Below are 24,840 nucleotides of genomic sequence, written 5' to 3' on the forward strand. Positions count from 1 at the left end.
GGACAGCAGAGCAGTGGGTTCGAACCCTTGGAAGCTCTGAAAAGCTACAGATTTATGGCTGTTCCTCTCGGTTCCTTCTCCAGCACAAAGGAGTTAAGAGAGTAGATTAAAGCATCTCCATCCACCAGTACCCAGGACTGCAGGAGCCCATTCCCCTTTCAGGGCCCCCAAGAAAAGCCCCGGCCTGGCCCTCCAAGCCCTGGTTCTTGCACAAGGCCTCCCAAAGGGCCAGCCCACGTGGCTTTGTTATAAATGATGCCCTGACGGCCATCTGACCCACTGTCTCCTGGTCTCCTCATCTCCAAGTTCCCGAAGCCTCAGCCAAACACAACACTGAGGACTCTTTCTTCAGGGCCCAGAGTGCAAGGCTCCCCAACACCTGGGAGCAGCTGGAAGCTGGAACTCAAGGACTCATCACTGCTGGTCTCCCCAGCCCGTGCCAAATGCATCTGTAAACAAGCCTTCTCAGTGGCTCCCTACAGCTGCTCCCCAGGGGTCAAAAGGGAGAGAAGTGGGCTAGAATCAGGGCAGCCCAGAGCTTCCAAATGAGGACTGAGCCAGGCGGGGCCTGGCCTGAAAGACTGTCCCTGGGTATGGCCAGGCCTGCACTGCTGGCCCTGTGCCCAGAGTCTTAGATGGGTTCACCATTGCCCAGGACTGCTGCCCTGTACCAGGCTGCTGGGACCCCAAGAGGCATGGGGCCTGTGTCACACTGCTGTAGGTCCCACTGTTTTACAAGCTGGCAGAGAGAAAGAACTTGCTGGGGCGGAGATGCCTGGATGCTGGGCTGTTGTGCGTGATCTTGTTTGCTATAAAACAGCCAGACATTCCGAGAACCTGGAATCGCGCCGAGGCCATGCAGCTAGCCTTCCTGGCCATATATCTCCAGGCGGGGGACAGGCCTGAGACATCTGAGATAATAAAGACATGATTGTCTCAGCCCTGGGGCTTGTCTCCCCTTTGTCCCAGGGCCCAGCAGCCAGCAAGAAGTTTAAAGACATCCTCCCCCTTCTCCTGGGAAAGGACAAATGCAACAGATTCTATACCTCTGGGGTGAGCTTCCCAAGAACCAGGCCTGGGATTCCTGCTCCCAGCTTCCCAGAGCAGAAGACAACCCAGGATCTGTCCTGGGGAAGCACACAGGCCGTTCCCCATGCCCCATCTCCGATCCTCCCCAGCCCTCTAACAAGGGCGTTGGTCAATTTTAAGAGGAAACTGAAGCTGAGAGTGGCCTAATGGGCTTGTCCAAAGTCACAGGTATTCAATAGCAGATGGTTTGAAACCTAGATGTGTTTTACTTCAACGCCTACAGCCTCCATGCTAATTTTAAAACCACCCTGCAACCCTTTTAATGCTCCTTCTTTCCTATCGTCCAGTTTCCCAGTCTCAAAACAAGGTTGTTTACCCTTTAACATCTGAAGGGAAAAAACTCATGAAGGAAGCAAAACCCAGACTGCTGAATCTGGAAGCCAAAACAGCAGTTGCCAGCCTGGTTTCCCCTGAGTCATTTCTACTTCAGTCTGACCAAGTGACAACCACCACCTATCCCAGGGGAAGGCGGCTTCACGAGGGAAAAGGGACGTGAGCGGTGCTGAGGATGAGCCCCACCCACTGCGTACATCAGTGGAACGCCGGCCCTAGCTTTCCTGACCGCAGGAGCCGCCGAGTGGAAAGGGGGTATCGTCTATGCGGACGTGGGGCCTTGAGGAGAGGGCGCACCGGACTCAGAGCCAGAAGACTCTGACTCGGTCTGTCAATCTCACAGAAGCCCAACCCTACGCCAGTTTTCTCCTTTTGTAAAATAAATACCTGGTCTACTTGCCTCACAGGCTTTTCTGAAGATGAACATGAAAGTGTTTTATCAACAGCTTTACAAACAGATGATATTATGACCCCATACATGTTTCTTCCCCTGTTGGTTTCTTTTGCATTCCTGGCTCCCTCTTCCTCTTCCTGACTTTCTTCTGTTCAAATATCTGAACTCACTATGTGCTTGACACCATGCTGGATACAAGGAGAGGTTCACACACAGGTTAAGAAAAGGTGACAGAGACATAAGATTGGACACAGAGCCAACTGGCTTCCAGTGAACCGAAGGGCCAGGCCTGATGAGAAATGGCCAGGATCTGGTTAAGCCTCAGGCCTGCCCAAGACCCTCTCACTCTGGCTGTAGGGGCCCCAGGACTAGTTCAGCTTCCTTCTAATTCAGACATTCATAAGCCCGTATGCAACGTTATGGATATAACCTTTCAAGACTACTTCCAGCCCCAGGATCCCACCAACCTGCCACTAACTCCTTGATTTTTCCATCTTCTACTCGTGAGCGCTGCCAAAATGAAGAGCCTCAACTCCGCTAGATATAAACTTCCTTCCTTGGGAGGAAAAGGTCACTAGGAGAAAACAAGCAGTAGGAAATCTTTCTGAATGCCCCAGGGAAAAGTTGAAAACTCCCATTACCCACCCATTCCGGCCATCTAGGCTCAGAACCCGAAGAGGATGTGGAGGTCATCTCATCTAATAGTCTCAGTACACAGCCTTAAGGAGTTCTCTGCTTACACATATTCCTGCCAAGCCCCAAAGGCCTGAAATAAACCAGTTCCCTCCAGCTCCCATGCCCCACACAGATGTTTCACTCCTCTCTGGCAGACCAAATCCGATGCTGCTGTAGGTACAGACAGAGCACGTCTACACAGAACATATCTATCTACACACGTCTGCAAGGTCCCCAAAGACAGAGCCTGCATAAAGGCTCGGTTCATGATCCAATTTTAAGAAAGAAAAAAAAAGGAGTGGGTGGGTGGAGAAGACTGATGCTTGGGTGAAGGTTAACTGAAAGATACTCAGTTATTTTGAGATATGAGAAGCAAGATCACTGGCTCTGGAGGGCAGTACGGGGTCTTAGAATTGAAGCACTGACTGCAGGTACAAGTGGCAAGACACTGTGGGCAGTGGGCTCTGTTTTCAGCAGCTCGAGACTTTGTACTCTTTCCACTCAAGACACCTTGCGAAGTCTCAGCTGCGTCACCAACCAAACTTTTCTTGCTGTTTCTCTGCCATCTAGTGGCTGCTCTGGAGCACTACAGGTCCCCCTTGTGGCCATTTTCCTTAGCCCCTCCAGTATCTTCCCAAATAATGGTACCACTTAAGACACCCAGGAATTATGCTGATACTTTATCTATACTGCTGTTCTTAACACGGCAAGGTGGGAATTGATTCTACTTTTCAAACAGGAAAACGCAGGCTTACAGAAGTCAAGTCATTTGCCCAGAGTTACGCTAAGGGTCAGTGGAAAGTATCATGCCACTTTATAGTCCACCTGAAGGGAGGAACAGAAGGCCCTAAAACTAAAAATAATCTCAATTCTTCCATAAATCCCTATATGCTCCAGTTCAGTTCAGTCGCTCAGTCGTGTCCGACTCTTTGCAACCCCATGAATCGCAGCACGCCAGGCCTCCCTGTCCATCACCAACTCCCAGAGTTCACTCAAACTCATCTCCATCGAGTCAGTGATGCCATCCAGCCATCTCATCCTCTGTCGTTCCCTTCTCCTCCTGCCCCCAATCTCTCCCAGCATCAGGGTCTTTTCCAATGAGTCAACTCTTTGCATGAAGTGGCCGAAGTATTGGAGTTTCAGCTTCAGCATCAGTCATTCCAATGAATATTTAGGACTGATTTCCTTTAGGATGGACTGCTTGGATCTCCTTGCAGTCCAAGGGACTCTCAAGAGTCTTCTCCAACACCACAGTTCAAAAGCATCGATTCTTCGGCACTCAGCCAACTCTCACAGTCCAACTCTCACATCCATGCATGACCACTGGAAAAACCATAGCCTTGACTAGACGGACTTTTTCCTCACAATTAATTACCATCCTGGTCAAGTGGATGGTACAGCAGCCTCCTCCAGCCACAGAACACAATGGGCAAAGCACTGGGAATGGAGAAAATCACCCTACTCAATCTCTCTGCCTGAAAATTGAGAAGCCACACAAAACATCTACACAAACACAAAATCATTATATATAATAGCCAAAAGGTGGAAACAAGAGTCCATCAAGTGATGGATGAATTATACAAAATGTCCATACAGCGGAATATTAGCCATAAAAGGGAATGAATTTCTGATATATGCTAAAATACGGGTGAACCTTGGAAACATTACATTAAACTGATGAAACCAATCAAATAAGAGCACACAGAACTGTACGATTCCATTTATATGAAATGTCCAGAATAGGCAAATCTATAGGAAGAGAAGTAATATCAGTGGTTGCTTAGAAATGGAGGCACTGGGGGCAGGAGGAGGGCTCAGGCGGCGATAGCAAGAGTTCAGGGTTTCTTTCTGAGGCAAAGAAAACGTCCTCGGGACCTCCCTGATAGTCCAGTTAAAGACTCCACTCTTCCACTGAAGGGGATGTGGGTTTGATTCCTGATAAGGGAACTAAGATCCCATATGCCGTGTAGAACAACCAAATAAAAAGGTCACAGTAGCACAACTGAACAAATATATAAAAATCATTGAAATTTTCAGTTATAAGTACTAGGGATGTAATGTACAGCATGACAAATAAAACTACCACCACCGTACGTTATATATGAAAGTTAGGAGAGTACATCCTGAGTTCCCATCACAAAGGAGAAAATGTTTTCTATCTGTATGAGGTGATGTTCACTGAACTTACTGCGATCATTTCATGTTGCATGTAAGTCAAGGCAATACACTGCACACCTAATTTATACAGGGCCTTATGTTAATTCTATCTCAAAATAAGGTGGAAAAAAAAACCACCGAATTTGTACACCTTAAACTGTATAGTATGTGAATTATCTCTCAATTGTTGCATTTACACACACATGCACACACACAATGAGAGGGTTGGTCTAAATAATCTCTAAAGGCCCTTCCAGTTGTCATTTAGGGGACAGGGTCATCTATCACTATCAGCCCAGCACTGATCACCTGACCTGAACAGATGCAACCTGGTATCAAGACCAGTCCCATCAAAAGCCACCTGAAGAACTCTGCTCCACCCTCGGGAGCAGCCTCTGCGTCCGAATGGTAGATGCACTCTCTTCCTACCTTGAGGAACCCACACGGTGGACATCTACACACCCACTCACTCTAGGGGGAAAAACAGGGCAATGCAGCATGCCTCAGGCTCTGGAACTTTCTCTTTTTACAGAGGTCCTCCAAAGGTGTGGCTCCAACTGGAGCTCAACCCTCCTGAGAATGTTCATTCTCACTTGAAGTGGGCAAGCATGTCTTGTAGGAAACACATTGGCTTTTGGAATCAGACAGCTCTGGAGCTGAAACATGGTTTCATTATTTTGAAGCTGCAGAATCTTGGGCAACTGACTTAGCTACTCTGAGCCTAAATTTCCAGTCAGATGAGTAAGTTCCCACTTCTGGTAAGGTAGTAGCATGTGTATCATTTGAGAATACCATTCCATCAGCCACGCACACTGCACATCAGAAATCCCCTCCCTTGTGAGCCCTGGCTCAAAAACTCTGACCACTTGAGTCCTGTGTGACAGTTCCACCTCACTTTCAGTCTTTTAAGCACGTAAGAGAATCTAATGGCCCACAACCTCTGGGGGAAAACCCCATACCCCCAGACTTCCTGTTTCCCTGTAATTTATTAAATACTATGTTTTGTTACTTTTCATTAATAAGAACTGTTTATCTGGTCTTTCTAAAAAGTGAGTCCTTTGTTGTGTAACAGGGACAAAGTCCTGAATGATGTATAGGATCCAAGTTGGTTCTGCCACCACATATGCTATGGCTTGTTAGTGAAGCTTATATCCTCCCCTGCTCCATATGTAAAATGAGGGACTAATTTCCTATTTCTTCTAGGTATACAAGACCCTCGCCCAAACCTGCGCCTGCTAACATTTATTTAAAAAACAACTGAACAAACACACAGCACGTTTGAATGAGGCAGAAAAGATTTCTACAACCAGAATGCAGAAATACGCTACTGGGGACAGACGAGCCACCTGCTAAATTTTGAGCTATTATCACTGGTGCTACACACCAGACTCTCCCTCCAACCTGTGCTCTAACGTTTCTCTTTCCACAGGACTGGACAGGAATTTGTCACCATAGTTTAAAAAACAAAAACAAAACTCCTGAGGAGGTAGGCATTATTATCCCCACAAGAAAATATCAAATAACTTGCCCAAGATTACACAGCAGGTAAACAGTAGAGGCAAGCTTCAAACCCAGGCAGGCTGGCTCTAGAGTCTCTATAATGGCCTCCTGCAAAATGAACAATATATAAACAAGTGTTTCCTGAAGTGAACAAATGCCTAAGCTCAAGAATAAATCACACTGGGTGACTTACCATTTGAACCCACGAATAATATAAAATTGGATGCTCTTCTATGAGAGTAATTCGGTAACAGACCAATCTTTGTCCTTCTGTCTGACAGAACATTCACTGGGGGATGAAGATACATTATTCTTGATCTTTATGACAATTCTGCTAAAAACTCAGCAGGTATTATTGGCTCAACTTACAAATGTGTAATTATTGAAAAACTGAAGTCTTAGTTTGCTCTAACACTGCTAGTTACTGACACAGTCAAACTCATACTTAGGTTCCCTCTACTCCGAAGTATATGTATTTTTCTTTTTATTCCATACTGTTTCTCTTTAAAATTACTTGCTTAAGTCACAGCAGCTCTGTTCCCCATGATACATTTTCGGTCTCTGTAACACGGCTCTATGCAATATTTTACTTGGAATAAAAGAGGCCTACTGCTAAAAAGATACAAACCAAAAAGGAGTTGAACATCATTTTATCTACACATGGAGAAACTGAGGCTCAAAAAAGGTACAGCAACTTGTCCAAGGAAATTCTGATGCCTCAGCTAGAACCTGCACTTCCAACTCCCAATCCAGAGCTTTTCCCAGTAGAGATATCACCTACCATGGGAGAAACGAAGAGGTAAGATCAAACACCATAATGCAAGCTAGAAGCAAAACATTACATTTATCAGGGTTCAAGAATCTTACAGGTTAAGGAAAGATTGATCTTAAAAGAAATTGGCCTTTAAGACAGAGGAATTTTACAGGAGCAGACAAGAGAACTATCAATGGCGTCCCAGGGTGAAGTCATTCTCACATGAGGCAAGTGAGCTCGCAGGTGCCTGCCCACCTCACAAGCTGCCAAGGGGTCCACCGAACTCCCTGACACCAGTACCAGCTGTGAAATACTCGAGCAACAGACAAGAGGTGGCAGTTCTTAAATGAGGAAGAGACTCAGAATCAAGCCAAACATCCCTCCCCCATTAGACCAGTGCAGATCTTATCGAGCTTTTACAAAGGAGGTCCAGGAAGCTGCACTAAGGCTCCACTGTGGACCTGGCACCGAGGACAGCCAGCCAGCCCTGCCCCAGAGCAGGTCAGGTGTGAGGTGGGGGGGACAACACGCCCGAGCTCCCTGCAAGGATTTCCTATTCCTGGCAGTGGGGCTGAAGCCCCCTCTTTCACAGCAGCCCAAGACCCAGAAGCCAAGAGGGTTCCCTGGCCCTGGTTCAAAGTGAGCCAATGGTGATGAGAGCTTCAATTCATCCCATTTACTCCTGAGTATCTACTACTTGCCCAGGACCATGCTAAGTGCTTCACATATAGCATTTTATTTAACCCTCACATCTTTCAGGTAACAGAATACTTTTATTTCACAGAGGAGCATGCAAAGCTCAGAAGGCTTATGGTACTTGTCTAAGGCCAAAGGTCAAGTCAGTGACAGAGCCGAAGCTGTGTACTTCAGTCCTGCCATCTGGCAAGTGATGTCATCTATCTTCCCTCCCTTAGGGGGTCCCATTAAAGACCAAGTAAAAGCACTAATACAAACACAGACCAAGTCTATGCTCACTACGTAAACTCAGGACAGAGTGAGGAACTCTGGAGAGATGCAGCCCCAGAATTCCAATTGCTTTTCCTTTATTTGGGTCAAGCTAATGAGAATTTTGTAATCTAGTAATAGAGTTCCTTTCTCCTAATCAGGCCCATGCTAGATATATGGAAAACAATGGTGTGATTCTAAAGGTCATTCTCTGAGTTAGTTTAAAAAAAAAAAAGAGCATGGGCTTCCCATGTGGCACTAATGGTTAACAACCTGCCTGTCAATGCAGGAGATGTAAGAGATATGGGTTTGATTCCTGGGTCAGGAAGATCCCCTGAAGGAGGGCTCAGCAACCCACTCCAGTATTCTTGCCTGGAGAATGCCATGGACAGAGGAGCCTGGTGGGTTATAGTCTATATGGTTGCAAAGTCAAACACGACCGAAGTGGCTTAGCACAGCACGGCACCAGGTCTCATGGTACCCCCATCACCTCCCTGGCCTTGGTTACTCTCTAAAGTCCAGCTTTCTCATCAACAGACCCTGCTCTGTCAACCCACAGGGCTGCTATGATGAAAAAAAAAAACAAAAACACATCTCTACAGTTGAGCAGGGACTACAGGCAGACTATACAAAATCGAAGGCACCTTAAGATCCTCTAAATCTATGCAAAGGAAAAGGGAATCATTCTGTCAAGCCAGAACTGTTCCTAAAGTCACCTTCCCCAGAAGGTCCTACCCAATAACCTGCCATTACAGATAAAGCCTTTTATACTGCCATGCTTGCCCTCCGCATTACACGATGCTTGAACTACAGTTTTTCAGCTTTGTAATTGGTCACATACATTTTATTTTCACAATGTATGTGTGGTTAAGCACACAGGTTCCAGAATCAGATAGACCTGAGTTCTAATTCTGGTTGGAGATGTTAATACTGAAGTCTCAGAGTCCTTATCTGTAAAACAAAGTTGCATGTGTGCTCAGCCACAGGCTGTAGTCCATCAGGTTCTTCTGCCCATTAAGTCTTCCAGGCAAGAAGACTAGAGTGGGTTGCCATTTCTTACTCCAGGGGCTCTTCCTGACCCAGGGATTGAACCTATCTGCCCTGTGTCTCCTGCTTGGCAGGCAGATTCTTTACTACTGAGCCACCTGGGAAGCCCCATAAAGCAGTTACTTGCAGCATAGATCTCACAGGGCTGTTCTGAGCATTAAATATGATAATACTGTGGGTTCAACACAGTGCAAGCACACAGTAGTAGTAAACATCGCTACTTGTAGTCAGTAAACATCGCTATTCTTTTACCAAAAAGTATGTTCCATTTCTTTTATGAACCTCAATAACTAGAGCCCTCCTGGAGTGATTAGTGCTCCCTCTCTAACACTCAGATGTTTGTGGGGGCCCCTAAGAGCTACCTCTCTTCATACTACACCCATCCCTAACCTGGGCTCCTGTCTACTCCAACATGCCAGGTGCCTCTCTTCTTTGTCTCCTTTCCTTCCTCTCAGAAATCCACACTCATCCACCTGACCCCTCCAGCCTTGTGTATCTCTGCATGTCCAAATCAGACCCATCTTTCACCTTTTTCAAGAAGCCTTTCCTGATTCATTTTTACCTCCTACCTTTCCTCTCCCCAACAACACACCCACACAGCTCAATGTAATTTCTCTTCTTCTTGGTGTGTTCAGTTCCCCTCCCTGACTTTCATTCTTATTAGAACCATCCGTATCCATCCCACTAACAGAGGGCCTCTTAGTACTAAATGAACATGTAAAACTGACATCACACAAAACAAAAGTATGGGGGAGATTTGAGTTCTTAATTATGTTCCTGAATAGTTCTTGCTGCTGCTGCTAAGTCGCTTCAGTCGTGTCCGACTCTGTGCGACCCCATAGATGGCAGCCCACCAGGCTCCCCCGTCCCTGGGATTCTCCAGGCAAGAACACTGGAGTGGGTTGCCATTTTCCTATCCCTTGATATTCACAAAATGGCTTGGACCAGCAAAATCTTCACGCTTAGCTTCAGGGATCTGGCCAACCTGGGACAAGAGTCCTGGTAATTCTGGGGCACGGAGGGAAGCTGCATGGCTGACCTGATCTTCAGAGGGGGTTTTTAACGTGTTCTTGCCTCCCGAGTGTCTGAGAAGGAAAGCAACTTCAGAGACGAAGCATATCTAGCTCCTGGGATACACGCCCTATGAACATGAAGTATTTCTATGAAATTGAGAAGCTTGGATCTTAGATTCTTTTTTTTTTTGGCGATTCGTTTCATATATGATATTATACGTTTCAATGCCATTCTCCCAAATCAAAAAATATGGAACGCGTCACGAATTTGCATGTCATCCTTGCGCAGGGGCCATGCTAATCTTTTCTGTATTGTTCCAATTTTAGTGTATGTGCTGCCGAAGCGAGCACTTAGATTCTTCTTAAAGAAAGCTCTAAACTACCTGGAGCTCTACCGCCTTAGCTCTATATAAACAGTGAATCTGTACTCCTATAATTACTCAAACACAAACTCTCCAATATACACCCAGGAGCAATGTCACAATGGTGTTAGTAAGTACTCCCTCACATAAACCTAAATTCTCCCCAGTGCAAAGCAAATCTGGTAGCTGTTAATATTTGCATTGCACTTATGTGTTTACAGAACACAGTCACATATATGACATAATTTAATTCTCACACTCACCACCTGATATGTAGAATTTATCATTATTCCTATTTACAGATGAAGCAAATGGAGCCAACAGACATTCACTGACAAAATCACACAGCTAGTACAGTCTTATAATTTGGGGCAATTATTTCCCACCAGCACACACCACCTTAGATTTTTACATTCTGACTGGTACAAATTCTGACTCCTAACTTCTCCTAGATAATTCAGAAATTTCCCTCATCCACCAGGGAACTGGCTCAGTCACTATTCCTTTCTACCTCACCGCCTTCTCCCCACCTTCTGCCATCAAGACCCTACACTGGAGGTCCCTGGCGGTCCAGAGGAGCCTGGGAGGGTTACAGTTCACAGGGCCGCAAAGAATTGGACATGACTTAGCAACTAAACAACATCAAAACCAGTGGTGAGGGCCCCACACTTCCACTGCAGGGGATATGGGTACGATCCCTCATTGGGAAACGAAGATCCCACAGGCCCAGGAGCCAGAGGAAAAAAATACACCCACATACAGTGACACCTAGAGTCACTGTCAGTTTTAACTTAAATTCACCACGAGGCGGAGTTAATCTCAACAATCCAAGAAATCCATGGGCTACAGAAGAGAGGGTCCAGAGTTAAAAATAGCTCAACAAATTGTTTAAAAGAAAGAGATAGCTGGATACTGGCACAAGTTTTCCCACTTACATGAGGCTATACCCCAAATAGCCAATGGCCCATTACCAGGTAGTTAAGAATTTTCAGTTCGGACTTAATGGCTCAAAAGCAATGAACGTCTGTAAACCCACCCAGGTACTCCACTCCAGTTGCTGCCTCTGAGAGGACTGGTCACATGGGCTTTGCATCAACTTACACCTAAACCACAAACCAAGAAACTAAGACCCCATACAACCAAATATTAATGTATCAGAATAAGGCTAATACGAAGGAAACCATTACCTATTTAACCACTCAAAAAAATAAATAAATAAAATAAAATCAACCCATTTGCAACTATACTCACTGACAAAAGAGGAAATAAAAGCCAAGTGACACTGCCCAAAGGTCTGACAAATAACCAGGATCGGTGTGGGTGTGGGGTTGGGGTGGAGTTGCAGCAGAGGAAACAAGTGACCATGAGTTAACAAGAGATTTTATCTCCTACAAGTCCAATGTACTCTGTTGGAATAACTTCAATTTATACTCATAGCACTACCTTATATTTTTGAATCTGGACCTGTGTACTCTCTGCAGATGAATCAGAATATTCCTGGAAGAGTGAAAAAGATCTCCATCTTCAATGAAATCTGTACAGTACACTTGTCTTGAAGTTATCAGGGAAATACAGCCTTCCTCTACATTCTAGCTTTAACTTAGAAAACCTTAGCTGAACTCTACATCTCAAATACCTGCCCCCTTCTCAAACTGCTGCCTAAGTAACCTAACCACTGAGACAACGGCCTAAACTATCTCAGTGTCAGTCCACCAGTAAGACCACGACTACGCACTTTCTAAGACTAAGGCTTACGAAGAACTGAATGCTAGCTTGGGACCACAAGTATGGAGAGCCTCTTCCTCAAAGGAGAAAAAAGCTGTAAAGACTGTAGTCCAAAATTACTCTAAAACTCAGGTCAGATATAAATGAAACCTTAAAGAGACAATCTAGTGCCACAGCTCCGAAACCTGGGGCATATTAAAATAGCAAATGACCTTTAAAGCCATGATGTTCCTACAAAAAATAACTTGAAAAAAAATTGTGATACCCAGACCCTATTTCCAGGGATTGCCTAAAATTGCTGCAGGCATTATTTTCTTTTAAATAAGCTCCAAAGGTGCCATTCACACAGTCAGAGTTAAGAACCACTGAGGCACACACTGGTCCCCAAACATAACGAATCCAAGGTCTATCTTCAGTTCAGTCGCTCAGTCGTGTCCAACTCTTTGTGACCCCATGAATCGCAGCACGCCAGGCCTCCCTGTCCATCACCATCTCCCAGAGTTCACTCAGACTCACATTCATTGAGTTGGTGATGCCATCCAGCCATCTCATCCTCTGTTGTCCCCTTCTCCTCCTGCCCCCAATCCCTCCCAGCATCAGGGTCTTTTCCAATGAGTCAACTCTTCGCATGAGGTGGCCAAAGTACTGGAGTTTCAGCTTTAGCATCATTCCTTCCAAAGAAATCCCAGGGCTGATCTCCTTCAGAATGGACTGGTTGGATCTCCTTGCAGTCCAAGGGACTCTCAAGAGTCTTCTCCAACACCACAGTTCAAAAGCATCAATTGTTCGGCGCTTAGCTTTCTTCACAGTCCAACTCTCACATCCATACATGACCGCTGGAAAAACCATAGCCTTGACTAGATGGACCTTTGTTGGCAAAGTAATGTCTCTGCTTTTCAATATGCTATCTAGGTTGGTCATAACTTTCCTTGGGAATATCTAAAAACTAGATTGATTCCCAGGTCCTACCCCACACCTATGTAGACTTGCACTTGAAACCTCAATGACAGTTAAGTACAGACTCATTTTATATACAAAGGGGCCAGGAGAGTGAAGCTGCCCGCACACGGAGTTAGGGCTGTCATTCTCCAATGGCTCCAGAGCCTAGTACAGAACAAGAGCTCTGACGAATGAATGTATGTCATGGGCATACACATGCAGAGCAAAGTTTTACTCTCTCAAATGGTTATTCAAAAAAAAGGCAGGTATCAAAACTTTATGTAAAGGAAAGAAAATTCCAAGCAGAAGTCAGGAACTCACATCTGTTTTATTCTCTGCTAATATCCTCAAGAGCCTTATTAAGAAGGAAAGAAAGAAAACCGTACTTTTTAATTACTAAATCTGAGGGAAATGAGCATCTGAGTGGCAGGCTTTTGGGCTTGGCTATGTGGAACCCTCTGGACAATGGAACGTGAGGGATTTTCAATGTGCTTGCTCCTGCACCCACTCTGGCTCACCACCTAATGTCCTCTCTGGAAGGCTCCAGAACAAGAAACATGAAGCCAACCTGAGCCCAATCTGAAGCTTGGAGGCAAAATCCAACTGACCCACAATCTAGAAAAATAAATGCTGTTGGATAAAGCCAGCTGAGAGTTAGAGTGGTTTGTAATGTACCATTATTGTAGGAATAGTTAATAAAAATTTTTTTAAAGGAGGAGGGGCTCTTCAGAAAAAAATAAAAGTAATATATAAACAAAATATTGTAACAGCCCTGGAAAGAAGAAAATATTACGGTGCACTCTTCTGTTGAGCTTTGTAAGTTAATCACCACGCTCTGACGTTAGGGCAAACTGGGTAACTCTTACAGAAAACACTGAGAGCTCAATCAGGAATGCGATTCAAAGACACTCCCCTCACAGATTATTAGATATCCTAACCATGCAGAGCTCAGCCTTTCCTGAAAAATAATAGAGTTGCTACTTCTTGGTGAAAAACCATCCAAATTTTCAATGTATGTTAGCTGTACCCAGAGAAGACTAACCTCAAGAAGCAGGGTCCCTGTACACCAGTTCCTTAGCATTCAGCACCCTCCAATAACCACTAACAACATCAAAATGAGAGGAGGAAAACAAGAGAATAGTCCAAATCTAACAATGAAGAAAACGTAGTATCTTATCCATTCTATGAAGATATTGTGAAGATAATTAGAAGACACCAATGATCTAACGACAGCTTTTCAGAAAAAAGCACCACTACACTAAATGTATAACACAAAACTTTAAGAGGTATTCTGATTATATTCAATACTACGAAAATAAGCCCTGCCTCAGAAAAAGGAAATATAACATTTTAGAATAAAGGAAATATTGTAATCATTCCTTTGATTCCATGATCAACCTTCTATTCCCTTAAAATATATGAATATAGTCCTTCTATTGGCATAAAATCCAACTCAAAGGGAATTCCCTGGGGGTCCAGTGGTCAAAACTAGGTGCTCTCACCGCTGGCCTGGGTTTGATCCCTGGTCAGGAACTAAGACCCTGCAAACCATGTGGTGCAGCCAGAGAGAAAACCCAGCTCCAAGGATGCCGACTGTAACAAAGCACAAAACCTACTTCCAAGATCTTCAGTGAAACATCAGTATTGTAGAAATACAGTGATGTATTTATTGGGTGTTGTATTAGGCTAAATGTTGTAAATTTTGCCATAAGCTAAGTCTGCTAAGGACTTTTTTAAATAGCCCTTTTCCAATCTCTATTATCACACACGCTGGGTAGTATCACTAAGCCAAAGATAACAGACAAGTTTGTTAAGTCAAATAGAAAAACAATATTTAAACAGAAAACAATGTCAGTTTCATCCATTTCTTCTGATATTGGAAATCAAATTGAAAATGCTTAACTAGAAAACAATGTTAGCTTTAAGCACCACTGTTCTTCTGATGTGTGAAAAATGCAACAATACCACCATGTAACCTGCTCTATTTCATTTATTCATTCTTGAAACCATGTACTCATCCAATGACTATTTTCAGAGCTATCTCTTATGTGTCAAACACTGCTCTAGACCAGGGATCCAGTGAGAATCAGGATGGACCCGTATGCCACTATACCAAGAACAAGGGATACGGAGTTCCTGCTCCCCAGTCTCATAACATGATCCATGTGTCTCTCCCAGGTACGGCCAACACGGAAGAAGACACATTGGTTAAAACAGTAAAGCCTAGATTTGCTTCTTCTTAACCTCTTCCCAACCAGCCCAGCTAAGTTCTAGCACAGAACAGAATCAAGTCAAACATGACTCCACATAGAAAACTATGAAAATGAGGCTACACACTGCATCAGCCTTATTAACTGAATTAACAGCCCTTAGTTTCTAAGATTCTCAGACAGATCAGTACAATGCTCTTAAAAATAAATGAATCATTCTTGGCACCTACAGAAAATGTGCCCTATATTCAGATACAAGGCACAGAATCTATAATTTGATAGAAGCAGTTTGTGGTTAACACCTTCAGAGCAGTGGTTCTCAAACTTGGCTGCGTAATGGAAGTACCTGAAAGCTTCTAAATAATCCCCTGCTCAAGCTGCACTCTACAAAGCAGCAAAGTTTGAAAACCACTGATACAGAAAACTTGGGAGAAAAAATGGCTGCTTTCCCACTAATCCATGGATTGGAGGTACGCTGTCATTTCAACAACATGAGCAGTGAGCTGCCAGAGCACTTCTCTATGGAACCCACTTGATATTAAAGAAAAGGAGTTTGTAGGCTACCTGTCAAACTTAGGGGAGAAGGCAGAAACCTGAATATGACGAGAGGAAAAAATATCTCAACCTGAATTCCAAAAAACAAAGTACATTAAATCTTTATGTTCTAAATTTTTATCCTGAAATCTGTTAGAAATTGATGTCAATGAGAGTCAAGTTCCCACTCCTAAATGTCTAAAGATTAAGAGGCGGAGGGAAAATAACAACCCCCAGGCTGACTTGTGAAGGGTTTTTTTGTTTGTTTAATACATCTGAAAAGAATGCATATACAAAGAATTGAGACATGAGAAAGCATTGGTTCAACACTAATGAAATCTACAAGAATTAGGATTTGGGGAAGGTGGGGAAGATAACCTAACATTTTTAAAACTTGAAAACTGCAACCAAAATAAGCTGATAAAATCCTTATTAACACTTACGAAGAGTCTTCCTAAGACTCTCTCTAGGATTTTTACTGAACTAGAGAGCCTCACCTGGCTGCTCTAGGGTTCCTTGTATGCAAAACAGAAACAAGGGGATTCCCCTGACTGGTCCCCATGTTGTTAAAGGTTCTCCCCACCCCCACCCCACCCTCAGCTTCTTAATGAAGCAGGTCTCCATCCTCAGACTTGGAAGAGGATGTGAATCATCCCACAGGCATCTGTCTTCTAGCACCACCCCTTGGATTTCCTCTATATACCAGGTCTTCAGCTGTGTTCTAGGAACACCATATCATACACTATTAAGCTGCATGTCTATCCTAAGCATATTAAGACAATGACTGACAGGGGAAAAAAAAAATTTTTTTAATTATGTACTCAATCCATTTGGTGTATTTCAAAAGGTGCAATACTTTTCTTCATTTATCAGTGAAAGAAGTTAGAAATTAACTTCAAAAAAAAAAATCAGCAAATGGCAAACAAATTTCCTTGAGAGTCACAGTCACATATATAGTGCATCCTAGAAAAGAGGAGGGGCGAGACAGGTTCCACCCACTTTCATGAGTTTCATCAAATACTGGACCTACTCAAGGGTGGAGAGAAAAGGCAACTTTCAAAAAGGAGTATATTATTAAATGAGGCGTTTACTATACTCCTTCCTAAGAGCACCAGGTGGGGAACATGTTCTCTAAACTAGATCTAGGAAGTGGAACATGGAATCAATCCGTCCTCCTCCCCTAAGGGCTGTCCAATGGTTAATGGATTTAAAAAAAAAAAAAAGACTAAATATAAACAAATCCCACACACACTCCCCCGCCCAAACGAAAAAAAAAAGAAAGAAAAAAAAACACTAGATATCCCAGATTACTCGCCAGAGTGGAACCCGGGAACAGCTTCAACAGCCCAAATTAGTCTGTTACAGAGTCATCACAAGCATGCCTTGCTTTTAAACAAACAAAAAAAAATAATAATAGTTTTTTTGAAACGACAAAACAAAAACTAGTACTGATCACTTTTCTGACAATACACAATTACTCAAAATTAACTAGTATTGAGGGGGAAGGGGGCCATACCTATGGGCCTTCTCACACAAGTGCATGTGGGTAGGTGCAGGGCATTTGTCATTATTGCAAAAACGAATTTTAATTTTTAATCTTTAGTTTGATTTAAACATTGCTTTTAGTATGATGCCGACACCAGCTGTGCAGAAAGGGCTCTGGAGAGACGTTCATAGCAGCACACACCTGCGGCTCTTCTTCGGTTCTGGAGGCTCCAGGGCAGCCAATATTGCTTCATCAAATACATTCTTTAGGCCTTTCTGAAAAGGGGTAGAAAGAAAAAAATTTGCAGTCTGATATTCAGTATAATAAAATTGAAGATCAAATTTAAAACATTCAAAACCCCCAAGAGTTGGCAAAGAACGAGTCACTGAAAAACCCTGAATCTACACACAATTATCTCACTTCACCAAGTTCTGTCCAGGCAGGGCACTGGAAGGATCCAGCAATTCAGGAGTAGAGGAGCAGATATTCATGAGTGAGACAGTGAGTTCTTTGAGAAAGCTTTCTGCAGACCAATGTATGTCACAAGAAGCAAACAAGCACACGTGTCATTTGCTCATTCAATATGAGTTTTGTACAATGTGCTGCTGAAACATTTTCCATAAAAACAACTAAGCAGCTCTGCATTCAAATGAAACAGCTGAATATGGAACAGGGGTGAGAGGTCCGGCACTGGGCAGAGGCATCCTTAACACATGGAAGGCGCAGGCAAAGATGGAGAGAGCGATTACAGTGGCTGCATCAAAGGTATTCACTCTGAACTCCCTTTTTCCCACCAATTAAGAGCCAGGGGGGTTCAAGGAAGCAGAAATGTGGGTACCTTATACATATGAGAAACTAGAGCCAGTCAGTGCAACAGGAATAAAAAGCTTCATCAGGCATTTATACAAACAATTGTATATTTTTAATTTCAAAATTTGAAGGTAACCACAATTGTATGTTTCCCCTCACAACAATAAAATCAGAAGCAGGAAAATATAAAGGTGGCAGCTTTACATCTCAACATTAACAAACCTTCAGTCAACTGTTAAAATGGATGCTATTCTTAAAAGAGTGTAACAAATGATCTCATAAAGCAGTAGCAGGTACATCAGTATCTTTCCCACCCAGACTGACAAACTCTCCACTACAGCACAGACAGCCACAGCAACTGCAACACAAAGTTTCACTGCACAAAGGAAAACCAGGAAAGAACCCTCCCTTCCCCAGTACACTCCACCAGCAGGTCACCCTCTCCCCATCAATTTTGTCATGCAATTACAATTAACAATGGGTCACAAGCGTAAAACGATGTTTGTGTTATTTTCTCCATCAAGAACTAAGATCTAGAAGTGTTAAAAACTCTTAATTTTCTCCAAGAGGACATTCTTAATGCCAGACCAAGTTCCCTTTTGCAATAGTAATCCAAACCAAAAAGCTCTCAGCATCAGGCAACTCAAGCAGCAGAAAGTTAAACAAGTCCAACTTGACTACTGATCACAAAAAATATTCTATAAGATATTGCATTCTTGATCAAAAACTAATACAGAGGTTGCTCTAAGGTAGTGAGTAAAAAGACGCAGAGGCTTTCAAACAGGATGGTTTTATTCCTTTGTTTTTAAACGATCTTTCTACAGTAGTGGGACAGGAAGCAGCAGCAAAGAGGGGAAGGAGAAAACAGTTTAGAATATACAGCACTTCCTTTTGGGTTGAGTTTCCGGAGGCTCGAGGGCAGCTAGGATAGCCTCATCAAACACATTCTTCAGACCTCTCTACAAGACAGAGGGGAGGAGAGAGAATAGCAGCCAGGTTAGAGGATTAGAAAGACTAGCAGATACAACAGCAGTCCGGATTAAATGGGTTGAATTCACAGAAGCAATGCACCTTTAGAAAAGTAACTGCCAGAAAGCTGGATCTTAAGTCCATTATCAAGAGAGTAAATAACTGAACAAACATCTTACCTCAAAAAAGGTTAACTGAGCAAGAAAACAATTTTTGTGACAATGCCATGTTGATTTCTAGAACAATCACACTTTGAAATCTAACATTACAACATATTAATGAAAACAGTGCCAGAGGAATAAAATGGATATATAAACACAAGATACATGCATTAAATAATTAGGATTAGTACTTGTAAAATACCCAAGTACATCTAATGACAAGAATGGCACACACAGTTTGGAACTAAACCTATTACAATTTCAGGCTTCTGTGAATTCATCCCCTGAATAACTGAAGGACACAAATAGCAGACTAACAAGCATGCTACATGTTTCTAGATTCAATGACGTATCTAGATAGGATTAATCAGGATTTCAGATTAAACAAGTTTTCCAGAACAACAGGTTCAGGCATTTAGAAAAAGTGTTAATTGTTCAGCAGTACCAACTGGGAGAAGTTGAAAGAAAAGACTCTAGAAACAGCATACACTTCAGTTATTCAGTAATGTGTTAGAGCAAGTAACCACCACCCAATAGGAAAACAAAGAATGGGGTCCTAGAATGAGTTTTAGCAAGCAGATCAATGCTTTTAATGTCCGCATGGGGTATCAGAGCATAAAGCATGGAGTGAAAACAAAGAATATTCTCAGCTCTATAAGGAGTAAGATGCAGAAACACACTTACACCTCAGCCAGAACTCCAGCGTGACAGTATGACTCAGCAGTACTGGTACCAGGTCTATAGACTCAACCTAAACTCAACCTAAATCTGAAGCCACAGATTTACCACCCAAACAAGTTTCACATGTCCTTTAGGTCAGTTGGATCCCAAGTAAACATGCCCCCCAAAGCCCCAGAGCACAGCTCCGGTAGCAAATGTGCGAGCCCCAGACGCCCCCGCAGGCCCCACTTTGCTCACCGCCCCCACCTACTATCTTAGAGGACTGGCACCACATATTCCATTAGGTACAAAATAAATGAGAAATAACAATAAGCGCTTGAAAAGAAACAAAGGTTAAAAAAAGTTTTCTTCCTTCTGTGTCTTTCACAAACTAGAAACGCTAAACAAGTCAAAGGTTCCTCTGAAATTCTTTCTACATATCTAGGAGCAAATTCTGGTTGTCAAACATAAAAGAAAGGAGGGAAGCTATGAAGGGGAAATAAATTTTATAAGGGGAAAAAAGAGGACAACAATTAGAAACTAGGGCATCCCTTAATAAGAAGCAAATATGTTCCTGCTTATTGACAAAGATCAACTAATCCCCTACAAGAAAAACCTAATCTTTGCTTTAATCACACTATCTGATTATATAGAGAGTTCAGTTTTAGAGGAATGAACAAATTCTGGAGTCCTAAAAACTTCGGCTTCCAAACTGTACCAGGGACCCCATTTTCTGTCTTCTTTTGATTTCTCCAAACTTCAAAATCTGATAAGAAAAATATATTTGCTAAGACTTTCAAATTTCTGTTCTCTGAGAAGGGACTTCCTGAATAAATCTGTTCATAACGTAGAACATCTTATATGGAAGCATCCAGTTCTCTAAAATGAGCATCTCTAGTGACCTAAAAGTGGGTCCACACGGCTTACTTGCCTCCATTTCCCCCACAGGCAACCCATATTCAGAGAATGTGGATATGCAACAGTTATCTGACTCAAATGTTCCATACACATCCTTCTTCAGTACACACACACATTTTTCTGGGGATGCTAGCAAAACACAGAAGCATTAGGCATTTTTTAAAATCTCAGCCAGCTGTATAATTAAGCATTTTTTAAAATCTCTGCTGTACATGTAAGAAAATATAAAATCATCTCAACTTTTAAATATCTACAATATCAATACAACAGAACTGAACTGCCAAGAAAAACTGGGCTTGGAAGAATAAAATTAGGCCTTGAAGCTATCCTGTGAAATATCCAGCTTCCAACAAAAATTTTGTCTTTACATATCCAGCCCAGGGCTGAATTGGAGATTACTAAATTATGTCTACACCCTACATACTAAATACCTAGTACATGTATAATATGTAACTATATATGCCATTTACCTTAGTATATACATTTAATCAAGAATCTGACTTTTTTAATAAAAAAAAACCTATCTGAAAAAGCAATGTGAAAAATATAAGTGAATTTCACATAACTGTAAGAAATCTCTACCCTTCAGTCCTGCCTTATTTTAATTAGGCACATATGTTCACTGTTCAAACGTCAAAAAAAAAAGAATAAAAAATTTCTGGGCTAATTATTTCCATAATCCTTCCTTCCTTCCAACCCCCAACAGAACAATTCTCAAACGGGAGAATAGGTTGGCGATACCATGAAGGTAAAGAAGGTGAAATCACACAAGTCAGTTGTAACTCTCACCCAAAATACTCTCAACACTGCTTGCTATCCTCAGAATCTGAATTTTCCCATCAAACTATGAAGAGAGTTCCAATTAAATCATTCATAAAGAAAAGTGAACAGTGTAAGGAAGGAATGCCTCCCAAAATCTAGGAATAGAGACACTATATATAAAGGCAAACTTGAGAAATGGCCAAGGCAGCTTTCTCTGAAAGTCTCAATGATTACGACCAATTCCCAATTTCAGATGAATTACCCCAGGAGACTATAGCATCAGCTGTCAGTACTGATAAAAGATGAGATTTACTTAGATGAAACTTTAAGTTGGGGGCAGGGGGAAGAGGGGAATCATTCACATACTCTTATAAATATGTGCTAATCTGGACCTTACCATTAATTATAAAAAAAAAAATAAACACAATCCCTGACCACTACAAATGATACATAAAACAGGGAGCTCGCCAACACAAGCACTTTATTTAGAGATGAATAATTTTCTTCATAAAAACGGAGACCTCTAACAAGACTTCTAACAGTCTTCCTGGGCAGCTTTCTTGAGCGCTACAGACCACTGTCAGAAACAACCCGTGTCCTAAATGCTACTCAAACCGTTCCACTGTTAATAGACATGGGGCTCCACACAGTCCTCACCTGTGTGAGTGCAGAGCACTCCACATACTTGACAGCCTTCAGGTCACGGGCCAGTTTTTCAGCAGTCTCTGGAGTGATAGGCTTCTGCTTATTCTTAGCAAGCTTCTCAATAGTAGACGGGTCATCTCTGAGATCAATTTGGGTCCCAACAAGCAAGAAAGGAGTCTTTGGACAGTGGTGAGTTATCTCAGGCACCCACTAGAGAAAAGATATTTTAAAAAAAGAAAAAAGTACACCTGCATTAATCTACAAGCCTCCAAAGCGATTTACAAGTTAACAGAAGTTCTACGATAACCTTTTTTTCAAGGACAGAATATCTGACTAACTTACCTTTTCTTTCACATTTTCGAATGAGGATGGAGAGACCACTGAAAAGCAGACTAGAAATACATCTGTTTGTGGATAACTCAGCGGTCGTAATCTGTCATAATCCTCTTGCCCTAAGGGGAAGAAAATCAGAGAAATCAACAAGTGAATCTTGGTGCCTAATAGCATTAAAATCACAAGCAGTCAACAAATTAAGCATGTAGTTAACAGCACACTTACTAATGAGAACGTAACTTATCTAATAAAATGCATGGCTTTGTAATAGAATATTTGAGCAATACTCTCAACTCAGCTAATTCTAGTTAAGAGGTACAAACTATCTGTGATAAAATAAGTAAGTCACAGGAATGTAGTGCTCAGTACAGGGAATATTGTCAGTAACATTTTAGTAACTTTGCATGATATGTATAAAAATATCAAATTACTACGTTGTACACCTAAAACTAATATAATATTGTGAGTCAACTATACATCAATAAAGAAAAAAAATGGAAAAACTGTTTTCACTGCTTTAGAACAGCAATGAATTTGTTATGTATTATTTCCCTTGTTATCAATTTACAGTTTTCAACAAACTGCTGCCAAAAATGATTAAAAATAAGATCTACTCAGATCTAAGAAACAATGACAGTGAAACTGTGTAAGGCAGGGGTCCCCAACCTCCAAGCCATGAGCCAGAACCTCCTGTCAGATCAGCAGCAGCATTAGATTAGAAATGAAGTGCACAATAAATGTAAGGCACTTGAATTATCCTGAAACCACCCCCCTACCCCCAATCCATGGAAAAATCTTCCCTGGTGCCAAAAAGGCTAGGGACTGCTGACCTAAGCAAACAAAAACTTCAGTAAAACCCAGCTGACAAAATCCACTGCTCATGACTACCAAATCAGGCTCACATGTTTAGTTAATGGGTACGTGTAAGACACCAGTACTTGAAGCTGAAAACACATAGAAAAAAAAGAACTCAACAAAAATCTGCGATGCTAAATTAATATGGAGGAAACTCTGGTGAAAAGGAGAATATTTATATGGTCTTAAAGATTATTTACAAATCACAAGGGGGAAAAAACATAACCACACTGTGAAGAAATGACATCACCTTAACCGAGTGATCAAGATTACCATCACCAGTGAGTGGCAGATGAATGTCATATGCCTAATCACTAAGGTAATATTCCAACCAAAATAGCATAATTTGTATCTAATCATGAGAAAAGAGACCAAAACCAAAATGAGGGGAGGAGGGTGAGGATTCCTGGGTCTGTAGTATATTATAATGTCATGAAACACCAAAAAAGGGGTTGGGGGCAGAAGAACTGATCCAAATTACAAGAAACTAAAGAGACATAACAATTAAATGCAATACATGGTCCTGTACTAAAAGCAAAAAAAAACTGGACTTGGATCAATTGACAAACTGGAATATAGATGTTAGAGTACAGTATCAATGCTAAATTTCCTGAAGTTGATTACTATTATACAAAAATATCTCTATCCTTAGGAAATTCACTTATTCAAGGCTGTGTGTGTTAATCGCTCAGTTGTGTCCAACTCTTTGAGACCCCATGGACTGTAGCCCACACCAAGCTCTTCTGTCCATGGAGTTCTCCAGGCAAGAATACTGGAGAGGTAGTGATTCCTTTCTCCAGGGTATCTTCCCCACCCAGGGACTGATTCTGGGTCTCCTGCATTGCAGGCAGATTCTTTACCATCTGAGTCACCAGGAAAGCCCTAATTCAAGGATAATGATGACTTACTCTCAAACAGTTCAGGGGGGAAAAAAAGTATGTACAAATATGTTGAAAGAGGAAAAAAGCAGATAAAACATTAACAACTGGTAAATTTTGTTAAGGATATATGTGGGTTGCTGGCACTATTTCTGCAACTGTTCTTTAAGCTTGAAATTATTTCCAGATAAAAAGTGATCTTAAAATACCCATACACATTTCCAAAACTGTGAAGGAAAGGGAAGAGTCACAGAGGAAGGATTTAATAATCCAATTTCAAAACTGAACTACAACAATCCTATGTATTAACAAGAACAGTTCACAAACAAAAACAAAAGGGAATCCCTGGCGGTCCAGGTTGGGTCTCCACACTTTCACTGTGGAGGGCAAGGGTTCAATCCCAGTGGAGGGGAGACTAGGATCCCACATATCATGCAGCCACAAAACAAACAAACCAAAAAAAGAATAGGAAAGTACTTAATGACACTAAACTGGATGCTAAAAAATGGTTAAAATGGTAAATTTTATGTTATATGCATTTTACCACAATAAAAAATATTTTAGGGGAAAAAAAGGAAAAGTTAAATATTTTGTTGTTGTTGTTCAGTTGCTCAGTCATGTCCTGCCACCTGGGAACCCTAAATATTTTCTATGCCAGTGAAATTTTTTTTTTTTTTTTGCCACCA

The 24,840-nt window shown here is 42.1% G+C and overlaps 1 protein-coding gene and 1 non-coding gene across 3 annotated transcripts in view; both read right to left on the bottom strand.

The window, feature by feature from the left end:
* Positions 1-10,151: 10,151 nt before the first annotated feature.
* On the bottom strand, positions 10,152-10,258 carry LOC133236452 (U6 spliceosomal RNA). The gene has a single exon (XR_009732894.1). It is a non-coding gene; the product is annotated as a U6 spliceosomal RNA (small nuclear RNA).
* Positions 10,259-15,916: 5,658 nt separating this feature from the next.
* Positions 15,917-24,840, bottom strand: part of CDC42 (cell division cycle 42) — a 54,376-nt gene continuing 45,452 nt past the window's right edge. Inside the window, exons 4-6 of one of the 2 annotated variants that reach the window (XM_061393954.1) lie at positions 22,431-22,540; positions 22,101-22,298; positions 15,917-17,438 (exon numbers count right to left, since the gene is read on the bottom strand). In XM_061393954.1, coding sequence (XP_061249938.1) covers positions 17,349-17,438; positions 22,101-22,298; positions 22,431-22,540 — 398 coding nt within the window. In that variant the 3' untranslated portion in view covers positions 15,917-17,348. Of the gene's footprint in view, positions 17,439-18,744; positions 18,933-22,100; positions 22,299-22,430; positions 22,541-24,840 lie in introns of those variants that run through there. The other variant, XM_061393965.1, reaches the window with a different exon arrangement.

The sequence above is a fragment of the Bos javanicus genome, chromosome 2, assembly GCF_032452875.1.
Source record: "Bos javanicus breed banteng chromosome 2, ARS-OSU_banteng_1.0, whole genome shotgun sequence".
In the NCBI taxonomy this organism is placed as follows: Eukaryota; Metazoa; Chordata; class Mammalia; order Artiodactyla; family Bovidae; genus Bos; species Bos javanicus.